The following is a 19504-nucleotide window of genomic DNA, read 5'->3' as shown; positions in this document are numbered from 1 at the left end:
TTCTTGTAAATAATATTTTATTAAATATTAAAATAATTTTGATAAAAAACTTTTTTTTTTATATTAATAATTACTAAAAAAACATTATTTATATACTCGTATTGTTTGGGGTAAAAATACCCTAAACACGTGGCCCAATGGCCTAGTGACACGTGGCATCCAGCCGTTGGTCAGCAGGGCTCCAATCCTCTACTGACACGTGTCCTCTAAACCCTAAAAGGGAAACCATCCCTTCTCCACTATAAATAGTGGAAGGACCCTCATTAATGGGGGGCTGGAACATTTGTTGTTCACATTGAATACTCCTCAAAAAGAAAAACACTTACCCCGAGCAATATTAATTGCAGAATTCTCCCATTACGCGAGAAGTAACTTCTACATTACGTGCATTCTACCTCCCGTATCTTTACTAACTTGATCGTCGGAGGCGGAGCTCCTACCCCCAGGAGTCTTCATGATTTTGCAGGCACAGGCGTCGAAGGGCATTCTTGGAATTGTAACTCTCCCGCAGGACACATCAAAAAACCCCGAAACACGTATCATATGTATATTTCTCAAATGACAAAATTAAAGAAAATGAAGAGATGTTACAATAATTAGAGAGTTCTATTAAAACGGATCAAATTACAAGGTATTCGAGATCGACTCGGTTAAATTTGATCAAAGCTCGACTCGATATGTTAACGAGTCGAGTCGAGCTACCCCAAACTCGAACTCGACCTCGACCCGCATCATAAGCACCTCAATTGCTAAACATCGCCCGCGAATCTCCACATAAAGCCCACAAAATTAGAGTGAATTGTCACTTTTGCCCTCAAAGTAAAAAACACAATTTCTTCTCTCAATTCTCTACTTCCACTTTCTCTCTCTAAAAAACTTTCCGAGCGATGTCGAGGCGGCCCGGCAAGGAAGTGGCGGCACAGGCGGCGGGTGGACAGCGGTTTTCCGGCGAGAAGGTATTTTTTATTAATTTTGTGTTTAAAAATTAAAAAAAAAAGGTCGGAGGCGGTGGTGGCGCCTAGGCCAGACGCCACCACCACGGCGGCGGCGTCTAGCCCAGACGCCACTACCACGGCGGCAGCGCCTAGGCCAGACGCCGTGACGGTGGCGGTGGCGTCTGGCCCAGGCGCCAGAACCACGGCACCGGCGTCTGGCCTAGGCGCCGCCGCCGTGGTAGTGGCGTCTGGGCTAGACGCCGCCGCCACCGTCACGGCGTCTGGCCTAGGCGCCGCCGCCTTTTTATTTTTTTTTTTAATTTTTTTTTGGTTTTAAATTTGAAATTTAATTTTCGAAAATAATTATTTTTTTTTTGATTTTTTTTTAAATTTGTTTTTCTTTTTTTTAATTTTAAATTTTATGTTTCTGATTTTTTTTTTATTTTGTTTTAAATTTTGTTGGTTTTTTTTTAAAAAAATTTTATGTTCCTCTTTTTTTTTTTTTTAATTTTTAATTTTATGTTCTTGTTTATTGTTCTTGTTTTTTTTTTTTTGAATTAGTTTTTTTACTTAAAAAAAATTTTATGTTCCCTTTTTTTTGTTATAAATTTTTTTTAAAATTTTGATGTTCTTCTTTTTTTAAGTTTTTATAATTTTATATTTTTCACTTTGTTATTGATGACTGCAACAGGCAGAGCTGTTATTGATGAACTGCAACAGGCAGAGCTGTTATTGATGAACTGGAACGGGCCCTTGAGCAGTGGCAGTGGGCGTCACAGAGAGATTATTGATATGTCGGCAGTGCATTTATAAAACATTTTCCTAGTTGTTTGTAAAAGTTAACATTATCTGTTCTTATAATTATTATTTTAAGTTCTTAGAATTTGACATTATATTTTTAGTTTTTATAACTTTTATTTTAAGTTGTAATTAGTGGGCATACGAAAACTAAATACAGGTTCACATTTAAATGGGAAAACTAAATACGAAAATTAGAATCCGAAAATTAAATAAATGGGAAAAACATAGCAATAGCAATATTAGGTCACATAGAAAAGGCAACTAGATTGTTCCACTGCTGCACCCGGTCATGATATAACGCATCCCAGCCCTCTACGCTTGCTGTACGAATGGTGTACCACGTTGGTATAATCGGTGGGACCGGAAAATCGGGTGACAGGTCCAGTCGGATGAAATGTCTGTATGACGGCCCCAGAAATCCAATAGCAACCTCTCTTACCGGTCTGGTGACGGTCTCACGCGAACACCAAGGCAGAACCGTGGTACACGGATAGTAAGCTCGACCATGCAAACCAAGGCCGAAATGCATCACTGCACACTTGTAGATGTTTGCAACGGCGAAGAGATCAAGGGGCGCGTCGAACCAATGATTTTGACCGCAACGTCCTCCTCCCCACCGGATACGCTGCAGAGACCTATCCAAGTCCTGTCCGTACACGTGGCGATAAACAGCTCGGTTTGAGGCGATTTCACTGTACATCAACTGACGCACTAAACCGTAGTTGTCTTCACCCATCTGAAACACATCAGCCACAACCCGAAATCCACAGTTACCATCTGCAACCACATCATTCCACCCGTCCAGGAACGGCATCATGATGTTAGGGATCCTGTCTTTATATGGAAAATGTTCAATGTCCATTCTGCCTGTTGCACACATCAAAAAACACAATTAACAAGTTAGCAGAAAACTAAACAAACACTCTAAAAAGTAAATTAAACTAAAGTACCGTACCGGTGCCGGGCATATTCACCGACGAAGATGTTTGACTACCACTTGATGACGATGTACGACCACGACACGTGGCGATAAATGAAGAACTTGGTTTGTCCAATATTTGACAAACTTTTCCCTCTGAGGCACCCACTGCTGCATCACATAGTCTACGATTGCCGGGCACCATTGGTATGCATCCTTGAAGTTATCCAAGGCTCGGTCGTACTCTGCCTCCGTGGTAGCTTGCAGGATCTTCCGCCACTTACCATTTACCAATCTCTCTGCTGAATCTAAGTTCTTGTTGAAAAGGTTGTAGGCTTTGACTTTCACGCATTTGTTGATGTGCCATGTGCACAGTAAATGGCTCGACTCCGGAAACAGCTCCGCTATAGGGGCAAAGAGACCTCCCTCACAATCGCTGACGATGGCCGATGGCTGAACACTTGGGCCGATGTAATTTCTCAACTTCTCCAACACCCAACGGTAACTCGCAACCGTCTCATCCTTCATAACTGCATAACCAATCAAAAAGTTCTGGTTCGTTGGAGTCATCCCAACCATCTCAACCAGTGGAAACTTATACTTGTTTGTCTTGTACGTTGAATCGATCAGAATCACATTGGCCAGACGCCACGGCCACGGTGGCGGCGTCCTGGCCAGGCGCCAGAGCCACGGTGGCGGCGTCCTGGCTAGGCGCCACCACTACGGTCACGGCGTCCCGGCAGGACGCCAGCCGCCAATTCGTGGTTTTAGATGGCTTCGTACCTCCTTTTCCGGCGTCAACGGCGTCTCTCCGGTGCATCTACCCGACGTTGAGGGCTCTTCGGTTTCACTCGGCGATCCAGTCCTGCTCCACATTTTTTATGAGTGAAAAATTTTATTTTCGGTAAAAATTAAAACAAGGGCAATAATGTCAACATTTTTAAAAAATGTGGGCTTTATGTAGAAAAAACGCGGGCGATGTTTAACAAATCCCAGCACCTAAGCACACCTACCTCTTATACGGTCAGACACTTCAACTTTCGCAAGTTCTCATCAATGGCGGATACAGAAGCAACTGACGACAAACCAAAATCACCAGAAGAAGAAGATGAAGATTACATGGGAGATCTCTCAAAGTTCATTATAACCGAACCTTCTCAACCTCCCAAACCCAAAAAACTCGCCCCCAAAACCCTATCCAATTCATCACAGCCACCCTCAAAGAAGAAACCCAAATTCCAAACATGGCAACATCAAAAAGAGCGAAAACAACTAGAAGAAGATGAACAAACCCTAGAAAATCTACAATCAGCAATTCCTCAATCAAATATTGGGTTCAAATTGCTGAAAAAAATGGGGTATACCCCAGGAAAAGGGCTAGGAAAGGAGGGATCAGTGGGTCGAGAGGAGCCAATTGGGTTGGAGATACGCCGGTCGAGGTCGGGAATTGGGCGGGAGGATCCGGCGAAGGAGAGGGTGAAGAGAGAGAAAGATAGGGAAGTGTGGAAGAAGAAGACGGAAGAGGTTATGTTGGAGGATTTCGGGGTTCGACAAAAAATGCAATGGAAGAGTAAGAGGGTTGTGATTAACTATAATAAGGCGAAGGCGGCGCTTGATCAGTTGGAGAATCGAGAGCCGGCGGTTGAGCTGGAGAAGGAGGAAGATGATGATGGGGAAGATGAGGAGGAGGAAGAGGAAGTGATTACTGAAGAGGTATATTTTATTGGAACTGTATTTGTTGTATTAGTTGTTTGAATTTTGAGCTGTGTTTTTTATTAGCATTGTGATGTGTTTGAGTTTGATGGTTATTTTCTTGTGATGGAAAATGGTTGGATTGTGTTCAATTTAGGTTAATTGTATTCATGATTTATCTTTAGTGGAGTAATTTTGTGATCATATATTGTTTGATATTGCCCAATATTTTGTTTTCTTAAATAAAATTAGAATGCCAGTTTGCAGAGTCGAAGTTGCAATGATATTACTGGACCTTTTGGTGCAAATTATCGCTGTACGGCTGGCATCCATCCTCTAAATTGATGTTGTTTAGACATTGTTATTTGCTTTTTATAACTTGAATGGGTGAAGACTTTTGAGGTTGAGTGTTTTTAAGGAAATATCTGTTTTTGGTTAGCATCTGTGTTCTTCTATCATACTCGTATAATGTAGGATTTCCTTGTGCTATTAAGCTAGTAACATTATATTTGCAAAGACATTCCACTTTTAAGTTGACAGAAATCTTTAGTTCCGGTGATAGCCGATTAGCCATATTGATTACTATCTTCCAGTAAGTTTGTTATTTCACTTCCACAAGCTTAATTGGGTGATTTTTTTTTTTTTTTTCACTTTCATAAGCTTAATTGGGTGAAGACTATAAGCGGTTTGGTTTATGTAGGTATTCTTGTATTGTACTTCGTGTTGCTGATATCCTTACTCGAGTCTCACTTGGATTTTTTTGTTAATTTCTACACATGGAGTTATGTGAATTGTGACCAGGCTCTATCTATGACTGTTGGATCCTGATTCCTGAATAATACTTTGTCAGTATCATGTGTTTTTGGGTTAACAACATATTTTTTGTTTGGTTTTGTGTTAGCCTGTTAGGTGTTGAAAAGGAATGGAATAACTGATCCATTTGTTTTTTCTTTATAATGAATAACGGAGCCATCTTATATATATTGAATAGTATTCACTTGAAAAGAGTTTGGTTTACACTTGAAATAAAAAATTCTGTTTCTCGGCACTGAGTACTATGACTTCTTTTTATGTGGTTTGTGGCTGTGGACTCGTGGCCCGGTGGATCAAAATGTATGGTTATATGATGATGGGGGATTTTGATCTGTCTGGTGTCATTCAGTTGAAATGCATGTTGTCTTCTCTCCTTCTAAATTTCCCATCAATGTGAGGGTGTAAAGTTGTGGGAATCACATGCAGGAAAGGATTTCATAGATAGCAGAATATCTAGTGTATCAGTGTGAAGAATTTTCATGTCTCATGTAGTTATGTGAGAGAAATGTTTGTTAAAACAAGGTGATTCTTTTATCTAGCATCTGCGATTCTTTTGGCCCTGCATACCCATCTCAGTGATCTGCTAAGTGTCATTGATATAGTGCCTATTATCGCTAATGATTCTTAATGTCTGCAATTGATAAGATTCGTTTGCACATCTAGCTGAGGCTATGCCTGGGAGTGCTACTTACTATGGCCAGCTATGGTTGATAGTGCTGCTTATTACACCAATTGATTTGAGTGTAGTCCTTGGCTTGCTAATTATATGGCTGATTTTGTTTTTCATCTTGCCACATATATGTCTAAAATGAAAAGCATCTATTCATGGTTGTTTGGATGGTGTGTTACAGTTATTTCTTTTTTTACTATATGAGTTCACTAAATGACAGTTCTGGTGCATTTGATACAGGATTTGCTAGTGTTATTGGAGAAGCTTAGAGAAGAACATTACTATTGCCTCTTTTGTGGATGTCAGGTGTGTGTCTAAATCACTGTGAGGCCTTTTCAATATTAATATTGTTAAAAAGGCAAACAGTAGGTGCATCATTTGATAGCTAACCCCTGAAATTTACCTACCTTATTAATTTCAGTATGAATCCATGGAAGCTCTCCTCTCCAACTGCCCTGGACTAAACGAAGATGACCATTGAAGTGATTTCTTGACAGTGTAGAGGGGCTAATTGCTGATTATGGGAATGTTCATTCATATCTTCTGTAAGACTGGGCAATTATGGTTGTGACTGCAAATTCTTGACCCTTCTCTTTATGTTGGTCAACTCATATTAATCCATGTGCTGCTTTCTCGCAGAAATTATTGAAGACCCACTTCATTAGATTGGGTTTGCTTAAATTATGGGATGTCGTATCAATGTCCTTGCTTATGGGAGAGGGTACACCTCCTTGCTTTGGTTTAGGTGGTGAAACAGAGCATGGGTGATGGTGATATGGTTGACATTTTGGCCAGACTGGAATGGGTGCCGGACTGACATTGTTGCCAGACTGGACGGGGTGCCGGGTTGCAATACGTGTAGGCATATAACCCACGTCGGATGTCTCCATTGTTGAAAATTTGGTAGTGAGTTGGCTATTGATGCATACTCTCATTGTATTGCTTGTAACTAGGGATGACTGTATCGTGCCTATTAGCAGCCTCTCTGCAAGTTTCACTGTAGCTGTGCAGCTGTGCACTGGGGTTGAATATTGATTATGTTAACGTTGTAAACTGACACTTCCATGTGCATTTTAGAAAACCACTTTTAACTTGTGATTTACAGACCAGAGTTACTAATATATTGAAATAGCTGTTGTTGACTGTGGGGAGTATCACCTACAGAATCATTGTAACAGGGGCCAGCTACAGACGGCTAAGACGGGGGAATCTGTATGACATAATTAGAACAACTGTTTGGTCACCTCATCCTAAAGCAAGCATTAATTTTCAAATGTTTTGCTGAAGTTTCACGGCAACGAGTGCGCCAAGTCTTCAATTATGTTTCTTTTATGACTAAAAGCAAGTATGCTTCTAAATAAAATGAGATGAGATAGTCATAACAAGTTTTCAGGGGAAAATAAAGATAGTCATAACAAAATACTTCGTAGGAAACTAAGGAGAAATCAACACCCTGCTATAGTTTTTTAAATCGATAATGCTTATAAAATCGTAGTCAGGTAGTCAAGAGTAAGGTCCCATATACATAAAAAGGGAACTAAACAAACTAAAGCATAATGTAAACGGCCCTTTATAGATTCAGTCATGCACTACCTGTCCTGCGGATCAAGTTGCAATAGTCGTTAAAGCACTTGCTTTTTCGCATCTGATACTGCCATAGGTCAAGGCAAAACAGATACAGAAGAGGGGTAATGAGCAGACAGTGATTCTGATCAAATAGCAAAGCACAACAGTATTTGATCCTTTCAGGGAAACAGAAAATACAAGCAGCGGGACAAATAGTCAGTTCAATCCCACAACAATAGTCAGTGGTGCGGATAACAGGTGGAGTATCATTCTGTTATGCTACACACCTAAGAAAATTAAAAACCAAGTTAAGGATTTGAGAAACACAGTGCAGTCATCATAGAGGGCTCTACATAAATCACAGCAACACTTGCTTTTCCTCAGTACAAAGCAGAGAAAAGTACAGTCAAAGTGACCAGTCCACATGGTTTGTGTTGTTTGAGTTGTAAGCCCTAGAATGGTCAACATCCATGTATTGCTGTCCGCCAGCTTGGACATGGTCCATCAGAAGATCACCATGAAATTGACCATTATAATGTGGTTGGGAGATTTGGCCAAGTCCCAAATGACCAGATGGCACACCATGTAAACCACAACTAGCATCATTATTGCCTTTAAAACCCCATGATGAGCTGCTGTTTGGAAAGTGTGCAACTGTAACACCATGAGCTGCATTACACTGGGAGACGGGAGTTCCATCAACGTTCATCGAGTTACCAAGTGCAGTACCTGATGAACTGTTTCTGGAGCCCCAAGATTGATTTGACAGAAGAGAGAGAGCACAGCTAGAGTCAGATGAGACGCCTGTGATACATTCTCCAGAAGGGAAGGAATAACTGGACTCACTAGCTGAACCATGCAGATACATCTTCGAAGGATGATCCTCAGAGTGGCCTGTAGATGTAACATGCTGAAAAAAATGAGGCAAATTCCAAGACTTCTGAAATTCTACAAAGTTTATTATGTTTCAGGTTATCTCAAGACAAATCCAATAACTTAACATGATAATTTTTATCCTACATCTTAGTTTTACAAAAAAAAAAAAAAAAAAAAAAAAAAAAAACCCGGCAACAACAACAATTTTCAAATTAATACGAAGTATATGTAAATAGCGCAAAAGTCAAAATGGTTCAAAGGGAGTATTTGTTATCCGCTGAAACTCTATAATGAGAATTATCAAAACAAGGACAATTGAAAAGATCAATCATCCACAAATAAAGAGTTTTAACAGAATTTGTAAGTCATGAAAAATTAGCAGTTTAAGTAGAAGTAAATAGAAGAAACAATTTTTCCCCTTGAAGTAGCAAGTGAATGATTTAACTTGAAAAATGACAGCATGTTTGGTGAAAAAAAAATGCAACAGTAGTAATTTGTGTGATTATCAAGGAATGTTCCATTCACGATAAATCATATACACCATCCCAACAAAATATTTCCACCCCCCCCCCCCATCCCCCAATATTCTCAGTACAACCAAAACATACTTTGTACTTAGGACAGGAGATATATTATCATGGACGTCCACAAGATACACTTCATGCAGAAATTTTGAACTCGTTTCTATTACATTAATTTATAGCCTTATATCAAACTTGAATCTGAACATGAACTTCTTATAATGATGACAGGGTTACCTAATACATAGTACGCTTCGATACGCAGAACAGGTACAAAGTCACAATACACTAGTTGGGATGATTACAAATTTACAATACACTTGGGGTTTTGTTTAATATGGTATTTGAAATCATAAGACAGTATGAATAATATGCCCCAAAAAATATGAAGGTTTTATTGGTACGGAAGACTTTAATAGGGAGATGATACTATTAAATAAAATTATTAGTAGATCAAAGTAACAAGAGCATCAGTAGTAGATTCAAATATTAGCAGTAGTATTAATAATTTATTTTTTGAACACAAATGATAAGAACTCGTGTAACTACTAGTTAGTGGGTTTAAATGGATTTTTCTCGCTAGATGCAATGTAGTAGGTTCAGTGTACAGATTGCAGGATTACATCACCTGGCCACACAATGGACCTGGACTGACTTCCAGATACCTGCTCAGAGGTTTCTGAACCTGGCCACAGATCCTTTTCAGACTGCCTTGAATACGAAGAGAAGTCCAATAAAAACCCACCATTTTTGCTGGTGTTGTCTGCAATGACATGAATAAAGTTTCTTAGCAAAAAGCCATCTTCTCAAGTTATAATATACATACCTGAAAAGACCCTAAAGTTACTATGGCTCACCACCAAAAAAGGAAGAAGAGAGACGTCCCAAACGTGATGATAACAAAGATCCAGGTGGTGGTTTTCTTCGACGTTCATTATGACCAGCAAGGCGTCTGCGACAGCTTCGTTTCCCTTGGTCAAATTCAGGAAGTCGATGAAATCTAAGATAAAATGACCAATTAACACAATTTTGTTGTAAGAATGAAGCACCCAAGGTGTAAATTCTCTCAATTTTTAAATTTTCTTAAATACATACGTCAAATTAAGCTTTGAAGTTGATTGGACAACACATAAATTAACAGTGTTACACCACTAGATCACTTTATAAAGCTGCTGTTATTCATTACATGTTTATACTAGGTCAAAAGTCACAAAAATTGAACTTTAATAAAAAAAACTATTTATGAAAAGCGAAATAGAATAGGAATCAACTGATCAATTTTTAGTCTTCTTACTAGAAGACTAGACAATTTTAAAGACCGATAAATAAAACAAAAACTGCTTATGTTCTAATTTATACACAGCTGTATCAATTTCTACAGATTGTACTAGCCATTGCATTAAAAATCTCTTATAAAATCTATATAAGGCACCAGCCCCTTTTTAATGTTCACTAATGACAAAATGCAGATGTATAACTAAAAATGTAAGATGAATAGTATACTTTACTAAAACGAAGGCCAACCCCGAGAGAACTTCATACCACAATCATTTTTGTTGTGGACATGTCAAAACATGTCTATATCAGAAGACTATAATTCAGCAACAATGGCCAACTCCAGTGGTTATTGAAAAAAAAAAAAAAAAAAAAAAAGGTATTAAAAGCAACAAGAGCATAAAGGAACATGGAATGTCTATTTTTCTGCTTCACCTGAATCACTGAATGTCAGAACAAAACAAATTCCCTTTGGAAGTAAAAGAACTCAAAAGGAATGGCATGCCACACAATACACATCATTCTCACCTCACACACTATCATAATTAGATCAGGTGTTGACTGACTTGTCAGGCCAAAATTAATGCAAGTCAAAATTGAATGCCTAACCTTCAAACATTGGGCTTCACTAATGTAATGTTCCATTATACTGATTAATGTTTATTCTACTAATTCCTGTGGCTTTGACAAAACCAGGGATTCTACAATCAGTGGCATAAAAGCCTAACATCTTGGTTGTGGAGTAGTGCATGGGAGACGACGTCATATAATATGTGGCATGAAGGAAGGAATCCTTATGTATCTTTAGTTGAGTCCACAATGGTGAGCAGTTTAGAAAAGCTACTACTGTTGCTCCACATAATGAACTAAAAGTCTCCATTGTAAACATCTGATCATTCTCCCCAACAATGACAAAAATTAGGTATTACTACAAGTTAGAACTTAGAACACAACATTACAATTCTCCATCAGAAAACTTTGTAACAGTTTCCAGCTACATAGAGAAAGAGTTCTTTATTGACAAGTGATTTTTGTATTTTGCTACACATGAATCATCTGAGGTATGTCAATATGTCATAGTGTATTGATCAATAGCACTGTAATATCTAGATCTATATCTAATATCTCGAAAACATGAGGACTCGCTATAATAACATCATCCCTCATGCATTTTCTACATAAACTTCACCGTAGATGATACAATGGCTACCCTAAATAAGTAGCAAAGAACTATCAACTATAGTCGATACATATGTTTTCTAAAGAAGAAATACCAACACAAACCCCCAGCACCCCCTACTCGAAGATGTAAAGGAAAGAAAGCCATGATGAATGAAATGAAAGCCACCGTTAAAGGAATTTTACAATTCCAAGTAACTAGCAACTTGATTCATGGGCATGGACTGTACATGCAATAGCTTTTTAAACAATGGAAGGACAAAAATCAAAGTCCTTTTCTGAAAGGCAAAAGCACTTCAAGTTGCTAATCATAAAATTTATTGGGTTGTCGGGGAGGGAGGGGTGTTCAGCAATTGGTATATGTTTTCCATTACTCCCCTTACCCTATTAATTAAATTTGGGACACTAATAGTGGAAGGAGCCAAGAAACAGAAACAGTACTATGACAAATAAATGTTATAAAGCCAAAGCCCAAAGGTACCAGTGACAGTAGTGTGAACTCTTAAACAGCAAATGCTTTGAACATGTTATTCTTTCTGTCTTCTTCAAAGCCAAAAGCGACAAACAGAACATGACCTCCAGATACTTGGCCTCTTTAGCCTTGTCTAACAATCATTTTTCACTGTAAGCGAAGCTTAAAATTCTAATTCTTATCTCTGAAAATATCCATCCTACACAAGGACCGATTACAAGTAACGACCAATGCCTGACTTCTCTCATCCTTCAAGCTAAACAATCTCTTACAACCATTCCTGTTCAACCAACTTACCAAGATTACACTTCAATAATGTCCAAGTAATACAACACAATGTCAATTGCTATATTCTTTTCGTTTCACTCCAAATCTCCTAAATGCAACTATCAACACCCTAATAATGTAATGTAATGTTATGCTATATCCTTTTCACTCCAAATCTCCTAAATGCGACTATCAACATCCTATTAATGTAATGTCATAAATTATAAGTAAGGAATTCTTTAAGCACAAACTATCATTACCTAACCCCAGAAGTATGAAAAAAAATATATATTAATTAGACCTAACACCAGTACCACATAATAATTTTTGTTTTTTTCTTTTTAAAAAAAAAATTTCTCATCCACAAATCACAAAAATCAAATCTGTTTTCCTTATTAATTACTCAATAAATCAGTCCCCACTTAATCCAACAAAAATAAATTACTAATATTTATATTTTTTTAGATAAAATCTTCAGATTTCAGAGACTTGGCCACATTAAATGATTGATAAATAACAAATTTTATGATCACAGAAAAGGACAGGTATAATCAATTAGACCAAGCAAAATCAGATACAAACTCTAAAATTAATCAAAATAAAACACAACCCATGATTAACAACAAGATAATAAACATCAAAAATTAAAAAAATAATAAATTAAAAAATCAAAGAAATTGTCAAAAAATTGATAAATTTTTCCAAACTAAAGAGAGAAATAATGAAAAAGAGACCTGCTACACTGCTGGCAAAAACGCTGCTCAATACCAGCAACAATGACAATAGGTGATTTAGAGTGCATGCCACAAACTTTATGCCTTGAATAATATGTTTTTGCATCACTAAGATCTGTATTACACCCTTCCACTTGACACCGCGGCGGCTGCCCGCTTTGCAATACCGCCTTCCCTCCCTTTTTCACCGGCCCACAACCGCCACCGCCGGCGCCGGAAGACTTGCCGGAACCGCCGCCGCCGCTACCCACATCCTCAAAGTAGATTTTCTGACCAAATTTAAGACCGTTGATTGAATCAGACAACCCAGAAGAGGAAGTTGAAGACCCTTCAACGTTCATGTAGTTGGAACCCATGAGAGTGAGTGAGTATGGTTGTTTATGCCCAATTCTTCATGATTTTGAGGAGAGAGAAATTGGGTACATTTTTTTAGAGAGAGAAATGGGATGAATGAATTTTTTTAACTGGGTTTATGTGGGATTTTAAAAAGAGTGGTGTTTGTTTCTTTTTAGTGTGGAATTGGAAAGATAGCAGACAAGAGCGACTTGTTATGGGCCATGACAACTCGAGTTAACAGTACATATACTCTCACTTTCTCTCTCCTCAATTTTTGGACAAAAAATTTTAAAAAATTAAACCTTTCAACAGTAATCTTAGTTCTTCGTCTCTCTGAATTTGTGGAGTTTCATTCAGAGAGACATATTTGTTGCGGGAGAAAAATGGAAGATAATATAATCGATTAATCGACAGTCGTTAGGTAAGGTAAGGAAGGATGATGGCACACCTTGAATGGTGGGGTCAATAAAAAGATGTGTACTCGTATATCGTATGCTTTATATGGTGCATAGTTAAAAGTGTGTGCGATAGAAATCGACTCGAATCTAATATTCCCTCCGTCCGCAATTATCTGCAATATTTACCTAAAATGAGTGCTCTATATTATTTGCAACAAATTTTTTTCTTTTCTTTTTGAGTAATATTTAACTATCAATTACCCACTATTACCCATTTTTTTGGTTAGTGGTCCCCTCCACCACCTATTACCCACTAACTAAAACCCACTCAAAACAAAATTAAGTGGGACCGCTCCTTTTCCCTTCATTTTCAACCTTAATTAAACCCACCAAAACTCAATTAAAACTCCTCTGAAAGTTTTGCCTAAAAGTCCAAAATATTGTCCTTTGTTGCAGATGACCTCGAGTAAAGGGAGTATAAAGAGTTACACCTAAAAGTCGAAAAAGTTTGGCCAGTTGCTCCGAGCTGTTTTTTTTGTGTAAAGAGAGAAATAGAATCAACAATCAAAAAAGTGTCAATGAATACGAAGATTGTACGCTTTAGCTTTGTTTATGTTTGTCGTCCATTTAACTTGTAGATTTTGTCAATTGTTTTTTTTTTTTTTTTTCTAAATTCCAAGTTTTGTTACTTTTTCAAGCAGTTGTTTGTTTGCTTTTTTATACTCTTATATTATTAATTAACTACTCCGTACTTGTTAAGTGGAGTAAATAACTAGAGAAATTCACTAACAAGAGTATAAGAAAATTAAAAAATTAATGTCCAAAGTATATAAAAATAGTGGAGGTTAGACAGTTGGTAAAAAAGATGAAAATTTGTAAAGAATTGAAAATGAAAAGAAAATCAGAAGATTTTTGTACTTTGAATATGTGCTTTAATATTTAAATATGGTCTAATCTATTATATATTATGAAGATTAGCCATTCACTTCAATTAATTAATACTTATAATACTTATGGACGTTATGGTCCCCTCTTTCCCTTTGATTTTATTTGTTTAATCTAATGGAGTAGTTCTTTTTTTTAGTCCGGATTTTAACGGCGATTTTTATGATGATGAAACTCAATCATGGAAGATGGAAGTTTTGAGTTTAAGCTTTGTTTTTCTCATCTTATAGGTTTTCTTATCTTTGAATTTTAAGTTAAGATAAATTAAGTAATAATAAGGTTTAAGTTAGATTTCATATGATTTGACATAATACAATCTCAATGAAAATGGTTTTTTAAGAAAAAAAACAAAATTGTAAAGTAGTTTTCCTTTGTTTTTCTCCATTACTTCGTATAAGAAAAGTTATAGAGAAAGAAAATAGAAGTGGAAGGGTGAGGATGAAGGAGAAAAAAAAAATGGAGGTAGTGAGGTGAGGAATGGAATTATTGTCCACCATTGAAAAACTATTTTTTTTACTCATGTACAAATTAAACCAAACACCCAAAAAGAATTAAAACCTAAAGAAAAATGCAAGAAAATGAGAAAAATATTTTTGTGGAAAGCATCTTACACCCAACCAAATACTCTTATATACAATTCAAATAAAAGAAAAATAGCTTAAAATAACACACTTTAAACAGTCATTAAACATGTCCTTTGAAATGGAGGTACAAATAGAACCTTGTTGATATGAGGTGCATAAAAACCTAGTTTTAAATGGGAATTTGAAGTTATATGATCTAAGTTTTGGAATATAAGAGAAGATAACTAAATAAAGTACTCCATATAAATTAAATTGATGGGAATAAGAGAGATTGTCAAGAAAGAGGAGGAATCAAGTGAAGAAGACATATCAAAGGGTCAAAGAAGACAAAGTGAAAAGGGTGATCCTTGGAAGGAAAAAAAATGGCTATAAACATATAGGGGTGAACACGGTCCAGTTTGGTGCGGTTGAGTACCAAACCAAACCAATTTTGCAGTTAATTTTTCAGACCAAATCAAAGCGTGTTAATATCCAAACTGGACCAAATCAAACCGTAATAATACGGTTTGGTTTGCAGTTTATAATGAGACGACATTTTTTCCTAAAAATTTCCAAATAATACTTCATTAACTTATAACAAAGTTTAAATAATTAGCTCAAATGGATTAAATTGTATTACAAATAAAAATAACAATCAAGTGGTAACACATACTAAAAATAACAATCAATTGATCATCGCCATAATACAATATTATACGTATACCCTATGTTGTATTTTGATTTTAATGTTTTTATTATTATATTTTTAATTTATTTAATATATATAATTATTATGATTTATTTAAAAATTATATAATTATTAAATTCGGTTTACTGGTTTACGGTTTGGTTTATAATTTTTGAAAAGCAAAACCAAACCGTAAATCGTATTTACAAAAATCCTAAACCAAACTACATTTTTATAAATCGTAAACCAAACCAAACCGCTAAAATACGGTTTGGTTCGATTTGGTTACGGTTCAGACCAAACTGTGTACAACCCTAATAAACAATCCAATGCGTTATCCATTTTTTGAAATTTTCCATATACTATTTAGGCCCAAAATATGAAATTCTACCCACTTTGCATTATTCGGTCATTGAAATTCTATCCACTTTGCATCATTCGGTTATTGAAATTCTACCCATTTTGAGTCAATCGATCATTTAAAATTAACCCATTTTGACTATTCGGCTATCCATGATTTGGTAAACATGCACCATCATATATTTAAATGGTTCTTGTTGGAATAAAGGAACAAAATGGAATGTTGACCTTGGCACATTTGTCCGATTAGGCGCCTGGTCGGACGAGGTTTGCCCGGTTGGACGCCCGACAGGGTGCTATGTAATCGTTTCCAGCGATATTTCGTCGCCCGGTAGGGCGAGATCCACCTGGCCGACCCCGCAAGCAAGTTTATGGAAATTGTCCGAATCGCAATCTCCCGATCGAGCGAGCCCCGCCCGATCGAGCGCGTATACGTGCCTGGTGACCGTTGGAGCTCCATCTCTTCCTCTTCCTTTTCCTCTTCCTCTTCCTTTTCTCTTTTGTAACCTTCCCTTAATTTCCAAATAATGGGATATTTTAAGAGGTTGTTAACTCACCTTGATATCTGATTAAGGCCTTGTCTTTTGGATTTCTCAACTCTTGATTATCTTTTCTTCATTATATATTTCATGGTTGTAAAAATCAAATTACAACAATCATCAATCACATTAAGCTAATAAACACTTTCTTCTCTTTGGGCATAAGTTTATATGACTCCAACCTCTTACCCAAAAGTGCATTTGTGTGAGAGTGGTGTGTGAACCTTAGGGAATGTGCCGGCGAATACAATTGAGCACCACGATTGCGCCGGAATTTCGTTTTCAAGTCAGTGATTTGCATCGCGACATACTGTATTTATTTGTTCCATTATTCATGAGATCAACTTTTCCGATCTTATTGTTCATTTCTTCCTCGTAGTCTTGAATACACCTTATTTTACAACAATTTGAAAACGAAATTATTTATTTTCAATGGCTACACAATGGGTATTAGTCCAAAGCTTGTACGGTGTGAGAAACGATTATCTTTTTGGGAACAATCTTTGTTCACGTTTTTCAGGGAGCAGTCCTAAAGATGACCTCGGTCAAAGGTCATTCGTGGTCAGTTTTGGCTGAAATTTTGAGAGCTTGTTTAGGACATATGAGAATTCATTTTCAACAGTCGGATTGTTGATATCTACTCACGTTTTGGATTTATCATGACATCTTTGAGCTGCATATTTTGTGAGGATGTTTGGGCATATCATGCGAATGTTCACTTACATAACTTGATTTAATTCAAGGGAGGTCCATTCTAAACTAAGTTTTTTATTGATTATGTTAGCATGTGGTTTGATTTCTAATAATCTTCTTGGAAAATATATATATTGTTTGGGTACAATTCAGTCATCCCTAATTGGCCGGTCCAAATGATTTAATTACAAAAGCCCAACGCAAGGTTCAACTCTCCAAAAGCATGCTAAGTCAACAAGCCCAGTCAGTATGGCAAGCCCATCTGATTTCAAGGGCCCAATTCTCCTCTATTGAGCAAAGGTATAAAAACCATCAATTGTCTCCTCTTACATTCATTCACAACCAGCCTCAAGCAATTAATTCTCTTGCATAGCATTTGCTCTCAGTACACAGAACTGACTTTAGTATCGGAGGGGCCTTCCTCGGCAACCATCCCCGAGGCTAGTTTACGTGTGTATGCTGTGCAGGAAATCCTCAACCCATTCGTCACTGGGACCGAGACCAGTTTTCTCCCTTAAAAGGGGCCTGCTAAAGGTCCTATTGTTTTCATCCGAAACAATTTGGTGCCGTCTGAGGGGAAGATACAAAAAATTAAGCCAAAAATCAATCACTCTTAACGGAAACCTGACTAAGAGTGGCAAGAGCACCAAGAGTGATAAGAAGAATGGTCCCACCTCTTTAAAGAGGGACAGAGACCTGATTACGGTGAGAGAACATCGACCGATTTCACCATCACCGGAACCAGTTTTATTCTTCTTCAAAAGCTCCCCATTCTTTGGAAAGGGAAGCTTCAGGGGACTCTTCGTCCCACCATACTCGCCAGCCGACAAGCTAGTCTCCAGGGAGATAACCGAGGCGGCCCAGCCGGCCAAGGTTAAGAACGTGTTGGTTGGTACCTACAACGGTACCACCAACCCGAAAGACCACCTAATGGCTTACACCAACCTCATGTACTTACAGGGGTTGGATGATGCTGCATGGTGCTGATGCTTCCCGACAACATTGAAGGGCATAGCCCAACGATGGTTTGGCAATCTGCCAGCCGGATGTATCAACAACTTCAAGACGCTAGCATACCTGTTCGCGTCCAACTTCTCCATGAACATCCCTGCCAAAAAGACAAGTCTCGACTTAGGGGCTATTCAGCAGGGAGACAAGGAGGGACTAAGGTCCTATGTCAGGCGGTTCAATCTAATGAGAATTCAGATCCAAGGGTTATCTGACGAATTTGCCTATAAAGACTTCTTCAAGGGTCTGAAGGATGGGTCGACCTTTAAGTTCAACCTGGTCAAAAAGAGGGTTGCTACCCTCCAAGAGGCATTAATGGAAGCCGAAGCCTTCATACAGGCGACGGAGCTCTATGCCATCAAGCATAAAAAGTGAAAGGAATGGTGTCCTTCCAACAAGTGTATTATTCTGATAGAGGGTTCAGAATTATCAGGAAGCTAATTCTTTAGTGAGATCAAGTGATCGGAATGCCTGGGTGGAGGCCGCTTCCGATCTGTAATATTAATGAACAATTAGTATTACAGCTTTGTCTTGACTGAACCCTTCGGGTCGAACCCAAACGAACTACTGATCCAAACAGACGAATCAATCCGAAGGATTTGATAAGTCACTAGAGTATTACGAACACAGACGTCTGATATCGAGCCTAGGGCGTCGAGATCGAGCGTCGCAAAATCAACAAGCAATAAGTTCGAGCGTAGCCGTAGCATCACATTGGCCTAGCCATGTGGACGCTAGGCTAGCTCGAGCTAGCATGCACCTTGCATGGCGAGGCGCAAGCATAGGCGCACCATGTGTGCTAGGCGCACCATCGCTAGCACTAGGTGCTAGCATGTGTGCGTGCCTCGCATGGCAGCACCATCGCTAGCACTAGGTGCTTGCGTATGTGCATGCCTCGCATAACAACACCAAGCAGCAGTAGCGTGCTTGCGTGTGTGCGTGCCTTCGCGTGGCACAGCACCACCGCAGCATGCGTGCTTGCGTGCCTAGGTGCTATCGCAAGGCCTCGCATAGCTAGGCACACAGCACACCATCGCTAGCACTGGGCGCTGTGCGTGTGTGTGTGTGTGAGTGCATGCCTTCGCATAGCTGCGTGCTTGCGTGCGTGCCTTCGCATGGCAGCACCAAGCACAGCGAGCTAGGAGCATCGCCCAGGCAGAAAGCAATAAGCAGCGAGAGGCCTCGCCCAACGCCCAACACCCAGCAGCATGCGTGGCTCGTTATCAGCACGCATGTGCTGGCTGTGCTGGTTGG

At 38.3% G+C, this 19504-nt stretch overlaps 3 protein-coding genes across 4 annotated transcripts; 1 reads left to right on the top strand and 2 right to left on the bottom strand.

Moving 5' to 3' along the window:
- Positions 1 to 1879: 1879 nt before the first annotated feature.
- LOC110734543 lies at positions 1880 to 2749 on the bottom strand. Its single transcript, XM_021914713.1, has 2 exons — positions 2692 to 2749; positions 1880 to 2603 (listed from the first exon to the last, which is right to left on the bottom strand). Exons 1-2 carry the CDS (start codon positions 2702 to 2704, stop codon positions 1981 to 1983), a joined length of 636 nt encoding a protein of 211 aa, XP_021770405.1. The 5' UTR covers positions 2705 to 2749; the 3' UTR covers positions 1880 to 1980.
- An 895-nt stretch (positions 2750 to 3644) lies between these two features.
- On the top strand, positions 3645 to 6973 carry LOC110734542 (G patch domain-containing protein 11-like). Of its 2 annotated transcripts, none has more exons than XM_021914711.1 (4): positions 3645 to 4368; positions 6071 to 6136; positions 6252 to 6375; positions 6470 to 6973. In XM_021914711.1, the coding sequence occupies exons 1-3, from the start codon at positions 3712 to 3714 to the stop codon at positions 6309 to 6311; spliced, it is 783 nt and encodes a 260-aa protein (XP_021770403.1). In that variant the 5' UTR covers positions 3645 to 3711; the 3' UTR covers positions 6312 to 6375; positions 6470 to 6973. The 2 variants fall into 2 exon arrangements, with proteins under 2 accessions (XP_021770403.1, XP_021770404.1); XM_021914712.1 differs by having other exon boundaries at positions 6252 to 6394.
- A 549-nt stretch (positions 6974 to 7522) lies between these two features.
- On the bottom strand, positions 7523 to 13831 carry LOC110734541 (squamosa promoter-binding-like protein 17). The gene is made up of 4 exons (XM_021914710.1): positions 12721 to 13831; positions 9651 to 9793; positions 9422 to 9556; positions 7523 to 8290 (listed from the first exon to the last, which is right to left on the bottom strand). The coding sequence occupies exons 1-4, from the start codon at positions 13074 to 13076 to the stop codon at positions 7803 to 7805; spliced, it is 1122 nt and encodes a 373-aa protein (XP_021770402.1). The 5' UTR covers positions 13077 to 13831; the 3' UTR covers positions 7523 to 7802.
- Between the last annotated feature and the right edge of the window lie 5673 nt (positions 13832 to 19504).

This window comes from Chenopodium quinoa, unplaced genomic scaffold, assembly GCF_001683475.1.
Source record: "Chenopodium quinoa cultivar QQ74 unplaced genomic scaffold, ASM168347v1, whole genome shotgun sequence".
Classification (NCBI taxonomy): Eukaryota; Viridiplantae; Streptophyta; class Magnoliopsida; order Caryophyllales; family Amaranthaceae; genus Chenopodium; species Chenopodium quinoa.
Note: the sequence above shows the minus strand (reverse complement) of the source record. Positions and strands in the feature narration are given on the sequence as shown.

What these genes read in the sequence shown, in the direction of transcription:
- LOC110734542 (XM_021914711.1), top strand. Translation starts at nt 3,712, where the DNA reads ATGGCGGATACAGAAGCAACTGACGACAAACCAAAATCACCAGAAGAA. An exon ending in AGGAAGTGATTACTGAAGAG is followed by an intron (nt 4,369 to 6,070) that starts GTATATTTTATT and finishes CATTTGATACAG; the next exon opens with GATTTGCTAGTGTTATTGGA. An exon ending in GCCTCTTTTGTGGATGTCAG is followed by an intron (nt 6,137 to 6,251) that starts GTGTGTGTCTAA and finishes TATTAATTTCAG; the next exon opens with TATGAATCCATGGAAGCTCT.
- LOC110734541 (XM_021914710.1), bottom strand. Translation starts at nt 13,076, where the DNA reads ATGGGTTCCAACTACATGAACGTTGAAGGGTCTTCAACTTCCTCTTCT. An exon ending in TTTTGCCAGCAGTGTAGCAG is followed by an intron (nt 9,794 to 12,720) that starts GTCTCTTTTTCA and finishes ATTTTATCTTAG; the next exon opens with ATTTCATCGACTTCCTGAAT. An exon ending in CAGGTCCATTGTGTGGCCAG is followed by an intron (nt 8,291 to 9,421) that starts GTGATGTAATCC and finishes TTACATCTACAG; the next exon opens with GCCACTCTGAGGATCATCCT.